The sequence below is a fragment of the Oncorhynchus keta genome, chromosome 35 (genome assembly GCF_023373465.1).
Source record: "Oncorhynchus keta strain PuntledgeMale-10-30-2019 chromosome 35, Oket_V2, whole genome shotgun sequence".
NCBI lineage: Eukaryota > Metazoa > Chordata > Actinopteri > Salmoniformes > Salmonidae > Oncorhynchus > Oncorhynchus keta.
The window spans coordinates 81,031,933-81,049,470 of record NC_068455.1 but is presented as its reverse complement, the minus strand read 5'-3'; the positions used below and the strand labels follow the sequence as shown (position 1 = coordinate 81,049,470).

The 17,538-nt window shown below is 42.5% G+C and overlaps 1 protein-coding gene across 1 annotated transcript in view; it reads left to right on the top strand.

The window, feature by feature from the left end:
• LOC127915548 (caspase-6-like) overlaps positions 1-16,151 on the top strand; it is a 16,563-nt gene extending 412 nt beyond the window's left edge. The window contains exons 1-5 of the mRNA XM_052495721.1: positions 1-27; positions 9,526-9,579; positions 11,895-11,937; positions 15,545-15,694; positions 16,043-16,151. The exon at positions 1-27 is cut by the window's left edge and continues 412 nt beyond it. Of these exons, the coding sequence (XP_052351681.1) occupies positions 1-27; positions 9,526-9,579; positions 11,895-11,937; positions 15,545-15,694; positions 16,043-16,151 (383 nt within the window). The remainder of the gene's footprint in view (positions 28-9,525; positions 9,580-11,894; positions 11,938-15,544; positions 15,695-16,042) is intronic.
• Positions 16,152-17,538: the final 1,387 nt, after the last annotated feature.

Here is a 17,538-nt window from a genome sequence, read left to right as displayed (position 1 = left end):
ATACAGATATTCAACAATATATCCAAGGTAGGCTACTGCATCTATCATCATCAGTATTTCATTATCAATGATTATTCGTGCTAAGAATAGATGGCATTTGTTTTTTTAATCAATCTCCATTGTCATCATCAATTGTTTAACCTGTCAACATGCGGCGCGAGAGGGTGTTCACTTATTTGTTTTGAGTCAGCAATCATTCTTATAATATAATAATAATAATTCTTATAATAGTAAACTGATCCGAGATGAGTAACAACTAGGATTAAAAAAAATAAAAAATAAATCCCGTTATTGTAACGTGTCTGTTCTTGGTGCCATTAAACAGGTTGTCAATTGTTTCAATAGGTCGTTATCATTCCAATAGGTCGTTATCATTCCAATAGGTCGTTATCATTCCAATAGGTCGTTATCATTCCAATAGGTCGTTATCATTCCAATAGGTCGTTATCATTCCAATAGGTCGTTATCATTCCAATAGGTCGTTATCATTCCAATAGGTCGTTATCATTCCAATAGGTCGTTATCATTCCAATAGGTTGTTATCATTCCAATAGGTCGTTATCATTCCAATAGGTCGTTATCATTCCAATAGGTCGTTATCATTCCAATAGGTCGTTATCATTCCAATAGGTCGTTATCATTCCAATAGGTCGTTATCATTCCAATAGGTCGTTATCATTCCAATAGGTCGTTATCATTCCAATAGGTCGTTATCATTCCAATAGGTCGTTATCATTCCAATAGGTCGTTATCATTCCAATAGGTCGTTATCATTCCAATAGGTCGTTATCATTCCAATAGGTTGTTATCATTCCAATAGGTCGTTATCATTCCAATAGGTTGTTATCATTCCAATAGGTCGTTATCATTCCAATAGGTTGTTATCATTCCAATAGGTTGTTATCATTCCAATAGGTTATCATTATCATTCCAATAGGTTGTTATCATTCCAATAGGTCGTTATCATTCCAATAGGTTGTTATCATTCCAATAGGTCATCATTATCATTCCAATAGGTTGTTATCATTCCAATAGGTTGTTATCATTCCAATAGGTCGTTATCATTCCAATAGCTCGTTATCATTCCAATAGCTCGTTATCATTCCAATAGGTCGTTATCATTCCAATAGGTCGTTATCATTCCAATAGGTCGTTATCATTCCAATAGGTCGTTATCATTCCAATAGGTCGTTATCATTCCAATAGGTTGTTATCATTCCAATAGGTCGTTATCATTCCAATAGATCGTTATCATTCCAATAGGTCGTTATCATTCCAATAGGTCGTTATCATTCCAATAGGTCGTTATCATTCCAATAGGTCGTTATCATTCCAATAGGTTGTTATCATTCCAATAGGTCGTTATCATTCCAATAGGTCGTTATCATTCCAATAGGTTGTTATCATTCCAATGGGTCGTTATCATTCCAATAGGTCGTTATCATTCCAATAGGTTGTTATCATTCCAATAGGTCGTTATCATTCCAATAGGTTGTTATCATTCCAATAGGTCGTTATCATTCCAATAGGTTGTTATCATTCCAATAGGTTGTTATCATTCCAATAGGTTGTTATCATTCCAATAGGTTATCATTATCATTCCAATAGGTTGTTATCATTCCAATAGGTCGTTATCATTCCAATAGGTTGTTATCATTCCAATAGGTTATCATTATCATTCCAATAGGTTGTTATCATTCCAATAGGTCGTTATCATTCCAATAGGTTGTTATCATTCCAATAGGTTGTTATCATTCCAATAGGTCGTTATCATTCCAATAGGTTGTTATCATTCCAATAGGTCGTTATCATTCCAATAGGTCGTTATCATTCCAATAGGTTGTTATCATTCCAATAGGTCGTTATCATTCCAATAGGTCGTTATCATTCCAATAGGTCGTTATCATTCCAATAGGTTGTTATCATTCCAATAGGTCGTTATCATTCAAATAGGTTGTTATCATTCCAATAGGTCGTTATCATTCCAATAGGTTGTTATCATTCCAATAGGTTGTTATCATTCCAATAGGTTATCATTATCATTCCAATAGGTTGTTATCATTCCAATAGGTCGTTATCATTCCAATAGGTTGTTATCATTCCAATAGGTTATCATTATCATTCCAATAGGTTGTTATCATTCCAATAGGTCGTTATCATTCCAATAGGTCGTTATCATTCCAATAGGTCGTTATCATTCCAATAGGTTGTTATCATTCCAATAGGTTGTTATCATTCCAATAGGTTGTTATCATTCCAATAGGTTGTTATCATTCCAATAGGTTATCATTATCATTCCAATAGGTTGTTATCATTCCAATAGGTTGTTATAATTCCAATAGGTCGTTATCATTCCAATAGGTCGTTATCATTCCAATAGTTCGTTATCATTCCAATAGGTCATTATCATTCCAATAGGTCGTTATCATTCCAATAGGTTGTTATCATTCCAATAGGTTGTTATCATTCCAATAGGTCGTTATCATTCCAATAGGTTGTTATCATTCCAATAGGTTGTTATCATTCCAATAGGTCGTTATCATTCCAATAGGTCGTTATCATTCCAATAGGTCGTTATCATTCCAATAGGTCGTTATCATTCCAATAGGTCGTTATCATTCCAATAGGTTGTTATCATTCCAATAGGTCGTTATCATTCCAATAGGTTGTTATCATTCCAATAGGTTGTTATCATTCCAATAGGTCGTTATCATTCCAATAGGTCGTTATCATTCCAATAGGTTGTTATCATTCCAATAGGTTGTTATCATTCCAATAGGTTATCATTATCATTCCAATAGGTTGTTATCATTCCAATAGGTCGTTATCATTCCAATAGGTTGTTATCATTCAAATAGGTTGTTATCATTCCAATAGGTTGTTATCATTCCAATAGGTTGTTATCATTCCAATAGGTTATCATTATCATTCAAATAGGTTATCATTATCATTCCAATAGGTTGTTATCATTCCAATAGGTTGTTATCATTCCAATAGGTTGTTATCATTCCAATAGGTCGTTATCATTCCAATAGCTCGTTATCATTCCAATAGGTCGTTATCATTCCAATAGGTCGTTATCATTCCAATAGGTCGTTATCATTCCAATAGGTCGTTATCATTCCAATAGGTCGTTATCATTCCAATAGGTTGTTATCATTCCAATAGGTCGTTATCATTCCAATAGATCGTTATCATTCCAATAGGTCGTTATCATTCCAATAGGTCGTTATCATTCCAATAGGTCGTTATCATTCCAATAGGTCGTTATCATTCCAATAGGTCGTTATCATTCCAATAGGTTGTTATCATTCCAATAGGTCGTTATCATTCCAATAGGTCGTTATCATTCCAATAGGTTGTTATCATTCCAATGGGTCGTTATCATTCCAATAGGTCGTTATCATTCCAATAGGTTATCATTATCATTCCAATAGGTTGTTATCATTCCAATAGGTTATCATTATCATTCCAATAGGTTGTTATCATTCCAATAGGTCGTTATCATTCCAATAGGTTGTTATCATTCCAATAGGTTATCATTATCATTCCAATAGGTTGTTATCATTCCAATAGGTCGTTATCATTCCAATAGGTCGTTATCATTCCAATAGGTCGTTATCATTCCAATAGGTTGTTATCATTCCAATAGGTTGTTATCATTCCAATAGGTTGTTATCATTCCAATAGGTTGTTATCATTCCAATAGGTTATCATTATCATTCCAATAGGTTGTTATCATTCCAATAGGTTGTTATAATTCCAATAGGTCGTTATCATTCCAATAGGTCGTTATCATTCCAATAGTTCGTTATCATTCCAATAGGTCATTATCATTCCAATAGGTCGTTATCATTCCAATAGGTTGTTATCATTCCAATAGGTTGTTATCGTTCCAATAGGTCGTTATCATTCCAATAGGTCGTTATCATTCCAATAGGTTGTTATCATTCCAATAGGTTGTTATCATTCCAATAGGTCGTTATCATTCCAATAGGTCGTTATCATTCCAATAGGTCGTTATCATTCCAATAGGTTGTTATCATTCCAATAGGTCGTTATCATTCCAATAGGTTGTTATCATTCCAATAGGTTGTTATCATTCCAATAGGTCGTTATCATTCCAATAGGTCGTTATCATTCCAATAGGTTGTTATCATTCCAATAGGTTGTTATCATTCCAATAGGTTATCATTATCATTCCAATAGGTTGTTATCATTCCAATAGGTCGTTATCATTCCAATAGGTTGTTATCATTCAAATAGGTTGTTATCATTCCAATAGGTTGTTATCATTCCAATAGGTTGTTATCATTCCAATAGGTTGTTATCATTCCAATAGGTTATCATTATCATTCCAATAGGTTCTTATCATTCCAATAGGTTATCATTATCATTCCAATAGGTTGTTATCATTCCAATAGGTTATCATTATCATTCCAATAGGTTCTTATCATTCCAATAGGTCGTTATCATTCCAATAGGCTGTTATCATTAAAATAGGTTGTTATCATTCCAATAGGTTGTTATCATTCCAATAGGTTATCATTATCATTCCAATAGGTTGTTATCATTCCAATAGGTTGTTATCATTCCAATAGGTCGTTATCATTCCAATAGGTTGTTATCATTAAAATAGGTTGTTATCATTCCAATAGGTCGTTATCATTCCAATAGGTCGTTATCATTCCAATAGGTTGTTATCATTCCAATAGGTTGTTATCATTCCAATAGGTTGTTATCATTCCAATAGGTCGTTATCATTCCAATAGGTCGTTATCATTCCAATAGGTCGTTATCATTGAAACGTCACAGTAAGTTGCAGAGTGTTCCATTTCCCAGAGACATATATAACTGTTTAGCTCTATTATCAGTTATACAGGAAGTAACTGTTTAGCTCTATTATCAGTTATACAGGAAGTAACTGTTTAGCTCTATTATCAGTTATACAGGAAGTAACTGTTTAGTTCTATCATCAGAGTTATACAGGAAGTAACTGTTTAGTTCTATCATCAGTTATACAGGAAGTAACTGTTTAGTTCTATCATCAGTCATACAGGAAGTAACTGTTTAGTTCTATCATCAGTTATACAGGAAGTAACTGTTTAGTTCTATCATCAGAGTTATACAGGAAGTAACTGTTTAGTTAAACAAGATAACAACTGATCAGGCAAGGAGAGACACACAGCTCTGCTAAAACCATAGTTAAACAAGATAATAACTGATCAGGCAAGGAGAGACACAGCTCTGCTAAAACCATAGTTAAACAAGATAATAACTGATCAGGCAAGGAGAGACACACAGCTCTGCTAAAACCATAGTTAAACAAGATAACAACTGATCAGGCAAGGAGAGACACACAGCTCTGCTAAAACCATAGTTAAACAAGATAACAACTGATCAGGCAAGGAGAGACACACAGCTCTGCTTAAACCATAGTTAAACAAGATAATAACTGATCAGGCAAGGAGAGACACACAGCTCTGCTAAAACCATAGTTAAACAAGATAATAACTGATCAGGCAAGGAGAGACACACAGCTCTGCTAAAACCATAGTTAAACAAGATAACAACTGATCAGGCAAGGAGAGACACACAGCTCTGCTAAAACCATAGTTAAACAAGATAATAACTGATCAGGCAAGGAGAGACACACAGCTCTGCTAAAACCATTTGTTGCGAATCGTTTTCAAGGGATTATCAGTCAATATGGATAGTTAACAAGATAATAACTGATCAGCCAATATGGCTAGTTAACAAGATAATAACAGATTAGTCGATATGGCTAGTTAACAAGCTAACAACAGATCAGTCAATATGGCTAGCTAGCTAAGCTAGCTAATAATAGATCAGTCAATATGGCTCGTTAACACGCTAACAACAGATCAGTCAATATGGCTAGTTAACAAGCTAACAACAGATCAGTCAATATGGCTAGCTAGCTAAGCTAGCTAACAACAGATCAGTCAATATGGCTTGTTAACAAGCTAACAACAGATCAGTCAATATGGCTAGTTAACAAGCTAACAACAGATCAGTCAATATGGCTAGTTAACAAGCTAACAACAGATCAGTCAATATGGCTAGTTAACAAGCTAACAACAGATCAGTCAATATGGCTAGCTAGCTAAGCTAGCTAATAACAGATCATGTCAATATGGCTGGTTAACAAGCTTTCAGGGGATAAACTAGATGGCTATATCAAAATATTGTTTAATTTGCTTGTTATCTTTAGTGGTAATGACGTCTGACTCTGTCATACAGTACATGCTTTTAGTTTGTGTTGTCCTGGGCTTCCTGCTAGCCTAACTTCATTTCATGGTCAACGATACGCCATGCCAGCTAGTTAACATTAGCCTACTATATCTAGTTACATATTGAACTTCCCTCCTCTCAGGCCAGCTAGTTAACATTAGCCTACTACATCTAGTTACATATTGAACTTCCATCCTCTCAGGCCAGCTAGTTAACATTAGCCTACTACATCTAGTTACATATTGAACTTCCCTCCTCTCAGGCCAGCTAGTTAACATTAGCCTACTACATCTAGTTACATATTGAACTTCCCTCCTCTCAGGCCAGCTAGTTAACATTAGCCAACTACATCTAGTTACATATTGAACTTGCCTCCTCTCAGGCCAGCTAGTTAACATTAGCCTACTACATCTAGTTACATATTGAACTTCCATCGTCTCAGGCCGGCTAGTTAACATTAGCCTACTACATCTAGTTACATATTGAACTTCCCTCCTCTCAGGCCAGCTAGTTAACATTAGCCTTCTACATCTAGTTACATATTGAACTTCCATCCTCTCAGGCCAGCTAGTTAATATTAGCCTACTACATCTAGTTACATATTGAACTTCCCTCCTCTCAGGCCAGCTAGTTAACATTAGCCTACTACATCTAGTTACATATTGAACTTCCCTCCTCTCAGGCCAGGGGCACAACAACGTAGGAATTAATGGTTGGATCAGAATCCCCGTTATAATCATTGGCGAGTACGGAGAATTAAGTAAAACCACAAGTCCAAATCCTTCTGTACTTCCATGGCTAATTTAGGAAAGGGACAATTTTAGCTATCTAGCTAGCCACCCGATGACAACAATGCAACAATTAATTTCCCCCCCCGTTTGGCTTGTGATGTTTATAGGGTGAAAAGCCAAATCTAAACTGGCTTCCTTTTGACACTTTTTTTTTGGGTGCTCCAGGACCAATCACAGCTGAGCTCACTCAGTTTAGCTCAAAGCTGATTGGCTATTATTTGTTTTTAAAATGATCAAGGCAGTCCAAAATTCTCAGTGGCTTCTCTTGCACTCAATGCTACGGGCAACAACAACGCCATACTCTTTCTGACCAGACAGCATCAGATGGATACGCTAGACATACTGAGATAGAGGGGCGATGTTTTGTTCACTCGGATGCTTTAAACAGTGAGATACCTTCGGCCTCAAATTGAAATACATTTATGAAACAGAGATAAATTATTTTGTATGTTTTATTTGTTGGTACATTTTTTTGCGGAAGTCTGGGTTCCCTTGACAGGCGTGGGCGAAGGTCACTGTTTACCGGTGTACGGCTAGTTAGCTACCGTTGCCGCCCCCCACACCTTGCTTCTGTGGGGTTTATGCCCAACAGGCGAGGGCGAAGGTCACTGTCTACTGGTGTACGGCTAGTTAGCTACCGTTGCCGCCCCCCCACACCTTGCTTCTGTGGGGTTTATGCCCAACAGGCGAGGGCGAAGGTCACTGTTTACCGGTGTACGGCTAGCTAGCTACCGTTGTCCCACCCCACCCTTGCTTCTGTGGGATAATAAATCATTCAGCTTTGTCTCCTTACTCAAACCCCAGAACCATAACCCAATCCTCCATATCAACAGGCATATATCAAATTGTAATTTAGATACAACCAATTCTAAATACAACCAATCCTGGACAAGCTCACGGGGAGCATAGCATTATTCCAGACACTGCCATCCTCCTCTCCCCGATGGGAAAAGTAGGGAGTGACTGGCACACAGACACAGTGGAGCAAAAGATATGTTTACACATGATGACACTTTGACCTCTCCCCTCTCTGCGGCCCATGCAACTTAGTCTTGACATAGAACAGATAACTGCAACCCCGCCACAGTTTTATACAAAAATAACATTCTGAAGAGAAGTAACTTACAAACATATGATGAATATAAAACATCTTACCTATGTTACCAACCAATATCCACAGTAAAACGAGTCCTATATCAACATAACCTGAAAGGCCGCTCAGCATGGAAGAAGCCACTGCTCCAAAACCGCTATAAAAAAGCCAGACTACGGTTTGCAACTGCACATGGGGACAAAGATTGTACTTTTTGGAGAAATGTCCTCTGGTCTGATTAAACAAAACTGTTTGGCCATAATGACCATCGTTATGTTTGGAGGAAAAAGGGGGAAGCTTGCAAGCTGAAGAACACCATCCCAACCGTGAAGAACTAGTGGTCCTTCTGTGGCTCAGTTGGTAGAGCATGGCGCTTGTAACGCCAGGGTAGTGGGTTCGATTCCCGGGACCACCCATACGTAGAATGTATGCACACATGACTGTAAGTCGCTTTGGATAAAAGCGTCAGCTAAATGGCATATATTATTATTATTATTATAAGAACGGGGTGACAGCATCATGTGGTGCTTTGCTGCAGGAGGGACTGGTGCACTGTCTTCCAAATGGAGGAAAATTATGTGGATACATTGAAGCAACATCTCAAGACATCGATCAGGAAGTTAAAGTTTGGTCGCCAATGGGTCTTCCAAATGGACAATGACCCCAAGCATACTTCCAAAGTTGTGGCAAAATGTCTTAAGGACAACAAAGTCAAGGTATTGGAGTGGCCATCACAAAGCCCTGATCTTAATCCTGAAAAACATTTGTGGGCAGAACTGAAAAAGCGTGTGCGAGCAAGGAGGCCTACAAACCTGACTCAGTTACACCAGCTCTGTCAGGAGGAATGGGTCAAAATTCACCCAACTTATTGTGGGAAGCTTGTGGAAGGCTACTGAACCGTTTGACCCAAATTAAACCATTTAAAGGCAATGCTACCAAATACTAATTGAGTGTATGTAAACTTCTGACACACTGGGAATGTGATGAAAGAAATAAAAGCTGAAATAAATCATTCTCTCTACTATTATTCTGACATTTCACATTCTTAAAATAACGTGGTGATCCTAACTGACCTTAGACAGGGAATTGTTACCAGGATTAAATGTCAGCAATTGTGAAAAAAACTCAAATGTATTTGAGTTCAATTCTATTTGGCTAAGGTGTATGTAAACTTCCGTCTTCAACTGTATGTATGTATGTATATATATATATATATTTACCCACAAAAAATATGAGGGATTGGAATGCAGACAATTACATTGATGGAAGCGACAATATAAATGCAATATAAAGCTGATCCGACCCTAAACCCCGCACCCCTGCGATTCCTCGGCAGAATGTGACTGACACTTGAACTGTATAGCCTATAATGTTGATCATCCACAGAGCGGGTTGTCAAGGTGGACAGCGAGGTCACGGGGTCGCCTGCGACATCGACAGGTAAGTGACAGAAGAACCTGATTCTCCTTACCGCTTCTACCGCTATGACATTATTCATTACCGCTACAGGGGACAAGGACATTCTACTACCGCTAGGACATTATTCATTACCGCTACAGGACATTCTACCACCGCTATGACGTTATTCATTACCGCTACAGGCGACAAGGACATTCTACTACCGCTAGGACATTATTCATTACCGCTACAGGACATTCTACCACCGCTATGACATTATTCATTACCGCTACAGGCGACAAGGACATTCTACTACCGCTATGACGTTATTCATTACCGCTACAGGCTACAAGGACATTCTACTACCGCTATGACATTATTCATTACCGCTACAGGCGACAAGGACATTCTACTACCGCTAGGACATTATTCATTACCGCTACAGGACATTCTACCACCGCTATGACATTATTCATTACCGCTACAGGCGACAAGGACATTCTACTACCGCTATGACGTTATTCATTACCGCTACAGGCTACAAGGACATTCTACTACCGCTATGACATTATTCATTACCGCTACAGGCGACAAGGACATTCTACTACCGCTATGACATTATTCATTACCGCTACAGGACATTCTACCACCGCTACGACATTATTCATTACCGCTACAGGACATTCTACCACCGCTATGACATTATTCATTACCGCTACAGGACATTCTACCACCGCTATGACATTATTCATTACCGCTACAGGCGACAAGGACATTCTACTACCGCTATGACATTATTCATTACCGCTACAGGGGACAAGGACATTCTACTACCGCTATGACATTATTCATTACCGCTACAGGCGACAAGGACATTCTACTACCGCTATGACATTATTCATTACCGCTACAGGGGACAAGGACATTCTACTACCGCTATGACATTATTCATTACCGCTACAGGCGACAAGGACATTCTACTACCGCTAGGACATTATTCATTACCGCTACAGGACATTCTACCACCGCTATGACATTATTCATTACCGCTACAGGCGACAAGGACATTCTACTACCGCTATGACATTATTCATTACCGCTACAGGCGACAAGGACATTCTACTACCGCTATGACATTATTCATTACCGCTACAGGCGACAAGGACATTCTACTACCGCTATGACATTATTCATTACCGCTACAGGCGACAAGGACATTCTACTACCGCTATGACATTATTCATTACCGCTACAGGGGACAAGGACATTCTACTACCGCTATGACATTATTCATTACCGCTACAGGCGACAAGGACATTCTACTACCGCTATGACATTATTCATTACCGCTACAGGCGACAAGGACATTCTACTACCGCTATGACATTATTCATTACCGCTACAGGCGACAAGGACATTCTACTACCGCTAGGACATTATTCATTACCGCTACAGGACATTCTACCACCGCTATGACGTTATTCATTACCGCTACAGGCGACAAGGACATTCTACCACCGCTATGACGTTATTCATTACCGCTACAGGCTACAAGGACATTCTACTACCGCTATGACATTATTCATTACCGCTACAGGCGACAAGGACATTCTACTACCGCTATGACATTATTCATTACCGCTACAGGCGACAAGGACATTCTACTACCGCTATGACGTTATTCATTACCGCTACAGGCGACAAACACATTCTACTACCGCTATGACGTTATTCATTACCGCTACAGGCGACAAGGACATTCTACTACCACTAGGACATTATTCATTACCGCTACAGGCGACAAGGACATTCTACTACCGCTATGACATTATTCATTACCGCTACAGGCGACAAGGACATTCTACTACCGCTATGACATTATTCATTACCGCTACAGGCGACAAGGACATTCTACTACCGCTATGACATCATTCATTACCGCTACAGGCGACAAGGACATTCTACTACCGCTAGGACATTATTCATTACCGCTACAGGGGACAAGGACATTCTACTACCGCTATGACATTATTCATTACCGCTACAGGCGACAAGGACATTCTACTACCGCTATGACATTATTCATTACCGCTACAGGCGACAAGGACATTCTACTACCGCTATGACATTATTCATTACCGCTACAGGCGACAAGGACATTCTACTACCGCTATGACATTATTCATTACCGCTACAGGCGACAAGGACATTCTACTACCGCTATGACATCATTCATTACCGCTACAGGCTACAGTTCTGTTTACATGGGTTACATGTTGTCAATAATGCCTTTATATTTATCCTGTTAATACTGAAACCATTGTAGATTTGAAAATTGTAAATCATTTTCATTCCAGCCCTGATAGAGAGCTATGCTGAGCCTGACGTCTATGAGATAGGGTAAGAGTGAATCTGTAAGGTAAGACTCTTGTGTTGTGTGAATCTGGTAGACTAGAACCATGTTTACAGTTTACTGTTCCAGGTATATAAAGGTTAGGTGCATTCAGAAAGTATTCAAACACCTTGACCTTTTCCACATTTTGTTACATTATGAAAAGTTAAAATAAAATCCTTATCAATCTACACACACCCCATAATGACAAATTGCAAAAACAGGTTTTTATAAATGTTTGCAAATTTATTAAAAAAAAGGACTTGTTTACATAAATATTCAGACCCTTTGCTATGAGACTCGACATTGAGCTCAGGTGGATCCTGTTTCCATTGATCATCCTTGAGATGTTTCTACAACTTCACTGGAGTCCACCTGTAGTAAATTAAATTGATTGGACATGATTTGGAAAAGGCAACACACCTGTCTATATATGGTCTCACAGTTGACAGTACATGTCAGAGCAAAAACCAAGCCATGAGGTCAAAGGAATTGTCCGTAGAGCTCTGAGACAGGATCGAGTCACAGATCTGGGGAAGGGTACCTAAACATTTCTGCAGCATTGAAGGTCTCCAAGGACACAGTGGCCTCCATCATTCTTAAATGGAGGAAGTTTGGAAACACCAAGACTCTTCCTAGAGCTGGCCGCCCGGACAAACTGAGCAATCAGGGGAGAAGGGCCTTGGTCAGGGAGGTGACCAATAACCCGATGGTCACTCTGACAGAGCTCCAGAGTTCCTCTGTGAAGATAGGAGAACCTTCCAGAAGGACAACCATCTCTGCAGCACTCTTTATGGTAGAGTGGCCAGACGGAAGCCACTCCTCAGTAAAAGGCACATGACAGCCCGCTTGGAGATTGCCAAAAGGCACCTAAAGGAGTCAGATCATGAGAAACAAGATTATCTGGTCTGATGAAACCAAGATTGAACTCTTTAGCTTGAATGGCAAGCATCACGTCTGGAGGAAACCTGGCCCCATCCCTATGGTGAAGCATGGTGGTGGCAGCATCATGCTGTTGGGATGTTTCTCAGCAGAAGGGACTGGGAGACTAGTCAGGATTGAGGAAAAGATGAACGGAGCAAAGTACAGAAAGATCCTTGATGAAAACCTGCTACAGAGAACTCAGGACCTCAGACTGGGGTGAAGGTTCACCTTCCAACAGGACAATGACCCTAAGCACACAGCCAAGACAATACAGGAGTGGCTTCAGGACAAGTCTCTGAATGTCCATGACTGGCCCAGCCAGAGCCCGGACTTGAACCCGATCGAACATCTCTGGAGAGACCTGAAAATAGCTGTGCAGCGTCACTCCCCATCCAACCTGACAGAGCCTGAGAGGATCTGCAGAGAAGAATGGGAGAAACTCCTCAAATACATGTGTGCCAAGCTTGTATCATCATACCCAAGAAGACTCCAGGCTGTAATCTCTGCCAAAGGTGCTTCAACAAAGTACTGAGTAACGGGTCTGAATACTTATGTAAATGTGATATTTCAGTTTTTTTTTTTTAACATTTGATAAAAATGTCTAAACCTGTTATTATGTGTAGATTGGGGGAAAAAATATTTAATACATTTTGACGTAACAAAATGTGGAAAAAGTAATGTGGTCTCGATACTTTCAGAATGCACTATATAGGATTATCTCACACCTCTCCCATCTCTCTCTCACACCTACCCCCTCTCTCTCTCACACCTCTCCTCTCTCTCTCACACCTCCCCCCTCTCTCTCTCACACCTCTCCTCTCTCTCTCACACCTCCCCCCTCTCTCTCTCACACCTCTCCTCTCTCTCTCACACCTCCCCCCTCTCTCTCTCACACCTCTCTCTCTCTCTCACACCTCCCCCCTCTCTCTCTCACACCTCCCCCTCTCTCTCTCACACCTCCCCCCTCTCTCTCTCTCACACCTCCCCCCTCTCTCTCTCACACCTCTCCTCTCTCTCTCACACCTCCCCCCTCTCTCTCTCACACCTCTCCTCTCTCTCTCTCACACCTCCCCCTCTCTCTCTCACACCTCCCCCTCTCTCTCTCACACCTCCCCCTCTCTCTCTCTCACACCTACCCCCTCTCTCTCTCACACCTCCCCCTTCTCTCTCTCTCTCACACCTCCCCTCTCTCTCACACCTCTCCTCTCTCTCTCACACCTCCCCCTCTCTCTCTCACACCTCTCCTCTCTCTCACCTCCCCCTCTCTCTCACCTACCCCCTCTCTCTCTCTCTCTCACACCTCCCCTCTCTCTCTCACACCTCCCCCTCTCTCTCTCTCTCTCTCTCACACCTCCCCTCTCTCTCTCTCTCTCTCTCTCTCACCTCCCTCTCTCTCTCACACCTCCCCCTCTCTCTCTCTCTCTCACACCTCCCCCTCTCTCTCTCTCTCTCTCTCTCTCTCTCACACCTCCCCTTCTCTCTCTCTCTCACACCTCCCCCTCTGTCTCTTATACACCTCCCCCTCTCTCTCTCACACCTCCCACTTCTCTCTCTCTCACACCTCCCCTTCTCTCTCTCTCTCACACCTCCCCCTCTCTCTCTCACACCTCCCCCTTCTCTCTCTCTCTCACACCTCCCCCTCTCTCTCACACCTCCCCCTCTCTCTTATACACCTCCCCCTCTCTCTCTCACACCTCCCCCTTCTCTCTCTCTCACACCTCCCCCTTCTCTCTCTCTCTCACCTCCCCCTTCTCTCTCTCTCTCACACCTCCCACTTCTCTCTCTCTCACACCGCCCCCTTCTCTCTCTCTCTCTCTCACACCTCCCCCCTCTCTCTCACACCTCCCCTCTCTCTCTTATACACCTCCCCTCTCTCTCTCACACCTCCCCTTCTCTCTCTCTCACACCTCCCCTTCTCTCTCTCTCTCACACCTCCCCCTTCTCTCTCTCTCTCACACCTCCCCTTCTCTCTCTCTCTCACACCTCCCCCTCTCTCTCTTATACACCTCCCCCTCTCTCTCTCACACCTCCCACTTCTCTCTCTCTCACACCTCCCCCTTCTCTCTCTCTCTCTCACACCTCCCCCTCTCTCTCTCACACCTCCCCTTCTCTCTCTCACACCTTCCCCTTCTCTCTCTCTCTCTCTCTCACCTCCCCTCTCTCTCACACCTCCCCTCTCTCTCACACCTCCCCCTCTCTCTCTCACACCTCCCCTTCTCTCTCTCTCTCACACCTCCCCCTTCTCTCTCTCTCTCACACCTCCCCCTTCTCTCTCTCTCACACCTCCCCCTTCTCTCTCTCTCACACACCTCCCCTTCTCTCTCTCTCTCTCTCTCTCACCTCCCCTCTCTCTCTCACACCTCCCCCTCTCTCTCTCACACCTCCCCCTCTCTCTCACACCTCCCCATCTCTCTCTCTCACACCTCCCCTCTCTCTCTCTCACACCTCCCCTCTCTCTCTCACACCTCCCCCTCTCTCTCTCACACCTCCCCTCTCTTTCTCACACCTCCCCATCTCTCTCTCTCACACCTCCCCCATCTCTCTCTCTCACACCTCCCCCTCTTTCTCTCACACCTCCCCCCTCTCTCTCTCACACCTCCCCCATCTCTCTCTCTCACACCTCCCCCCTCTCTCTCTCACACCTCCCCCCTCTCTCTCTCTCTCTCTTTACATTCTCACTTCTCCCTGTAGTATTGAGGTGTCAGACCCGGGGGAGGAGTATGTGATGTCATACAGCCTAAGAGGGCTGGCCCTCATCTTCAACCAGGAATACTTCTCGCCAGAGCTCCGCCTCCCTCATCGCCATGGTACCAAAGCTGACAAGAACAACCTCTTGCGACGGTACACACACAGAGTCACACACACAGAGTCACACACACACACAGAGTCACACACACAGAGTCACACACACAGAGTCACACAAAAGGACGAACAGACAGACAGATTCACACAGACAGATGGACAGACGCACTCACACACACATTTGTCTGTTGTGTTTCTGTCTTTAACGTACGTGTGTGTGTGTGTGTGTGTGTGTGTGTGTGTGTGTGTGTGTGTGTGTGTGTGTGTGTGTGTGTGTGTGTGTGTGTGTGTGTGTGTGTGTGTGTGTGTGTGTGTGTGTGTGTGTGTGTGTTTTTCCAGACTAGAGGAGCTAAGTTTTGCTGTGAGGCCATATGACAACCTGACCAGACAGGAGGTCCTGGCTGTCATAAACGATGGTAAACCACAACAAAAAACATTTTCATCTGGATTTAATGATGTGAAAGTACTGTCCCGAGAGGACAGAGGACAGGGGTAATGAAAGTACTGTCCCCAGAGGACAGAGGACAGGGGTAATGAAAGTACTGTCCCCAGAGGACAGAGGACAGGGGTAATGAAAGTACTGTCCCCAGAGGACAGAGGACAGGGGTAATGAAAGTACTGTCCCGAGAGGACAGAGGACAGGGGTAATGAAAGTACTGTCCCCAGAGGACAGAGGTAATGAAAGTACTGTCCCCAGAGGACAGAGGACAGAGGTAATGAAAGTACTGTCCCCAGAGGACAGAGTAATGAAAGTACTGTCCCCAGAGGACAGAGGACAGAGGTAATGAAAGTACTGTCCCCAGAGGACAGAGGTAATGAAAGTACTGTCCCCAGAGGACAGAGTAATGAAAGTACTGTCCCCAGAGGACAGAGGTAATGAAAGTACTGTCCCCAGAGGACAGAGGACAGGGCAGGGGTAATGAAAGTACTGTCCCCAGAGGACAGAGGACAGGGCAGAGGTAATGAAATTACTGTCCCCAGAGGACAGGGGTAATGAAAGTACTGTCCCCAGAGGACAGAGGACAGAGGTAATGAAAGTACTGTCCCCAGAGGACAGAGTAATGAAAGTACTGTCCCCAGAGGACAGAGGACAGAGGTAATGAAAGTACTGTCCCCAGAGGACAGAGGACAGAGGTAATGAAAGTACTGTCCCCAGAGGACAGAGTAATGAAAGTACTGTCCCCAGAGGACAGAGGTAATGAAAGTACTGTCCCCAGAGGACAGAGGACAGGGCAGGGGTAATGAAAGTACTGTCCCCAGAGGACAGAGGACAGGGCAGAGGTAATGAAAGTACTGTCCCCAGAGGACAGGGGTAATGAAAGTACTGTCCCCAGAGGACAGAGGTAATGAAAGTACTGTTCACAGAGGACAGAGTAATGAAAGTACTGTCCCCAGAGGACAGAGGACAGGGGTAATGAAAGTACTGTCCCCAGGGGACAGGGGTAATGAAAGTACTGTCCCCAGAGGACAGAGGTAATGAAAGTACTGTTCCCAGAGGACAGAGTAATGAAAGTACTGTCCCCAGAGGACAGAGGTAATGAAAGTACTGTCCCCAGAGGACAGGGCAGGGGTAATGAAAGTACTGTCCCCAGAGGACAGAGGTAATGAAAGTACTGTCCCCAGAGGACAGGGGTAATGAAAGTACTGTCCCCAGAGGACAGAGGTAATGAAAGTACTGTCCCCAGAGGACAGAGGACAGGGGTAATGAAAGTACTGTTCCCAGAGGACAGGGGTAATGAAAGTACTGTCCCCAGAGGACAGAGGACAGAGGACAGAGGTAATGAAAGTACTGTCCCCAGAGGACAGAGGACAGAGGTAATGAAAGTACTGTCCCCAGAGGACAGAGGACAGAGGTAATGAAAGTACTGTCCCCAGAGGACAGA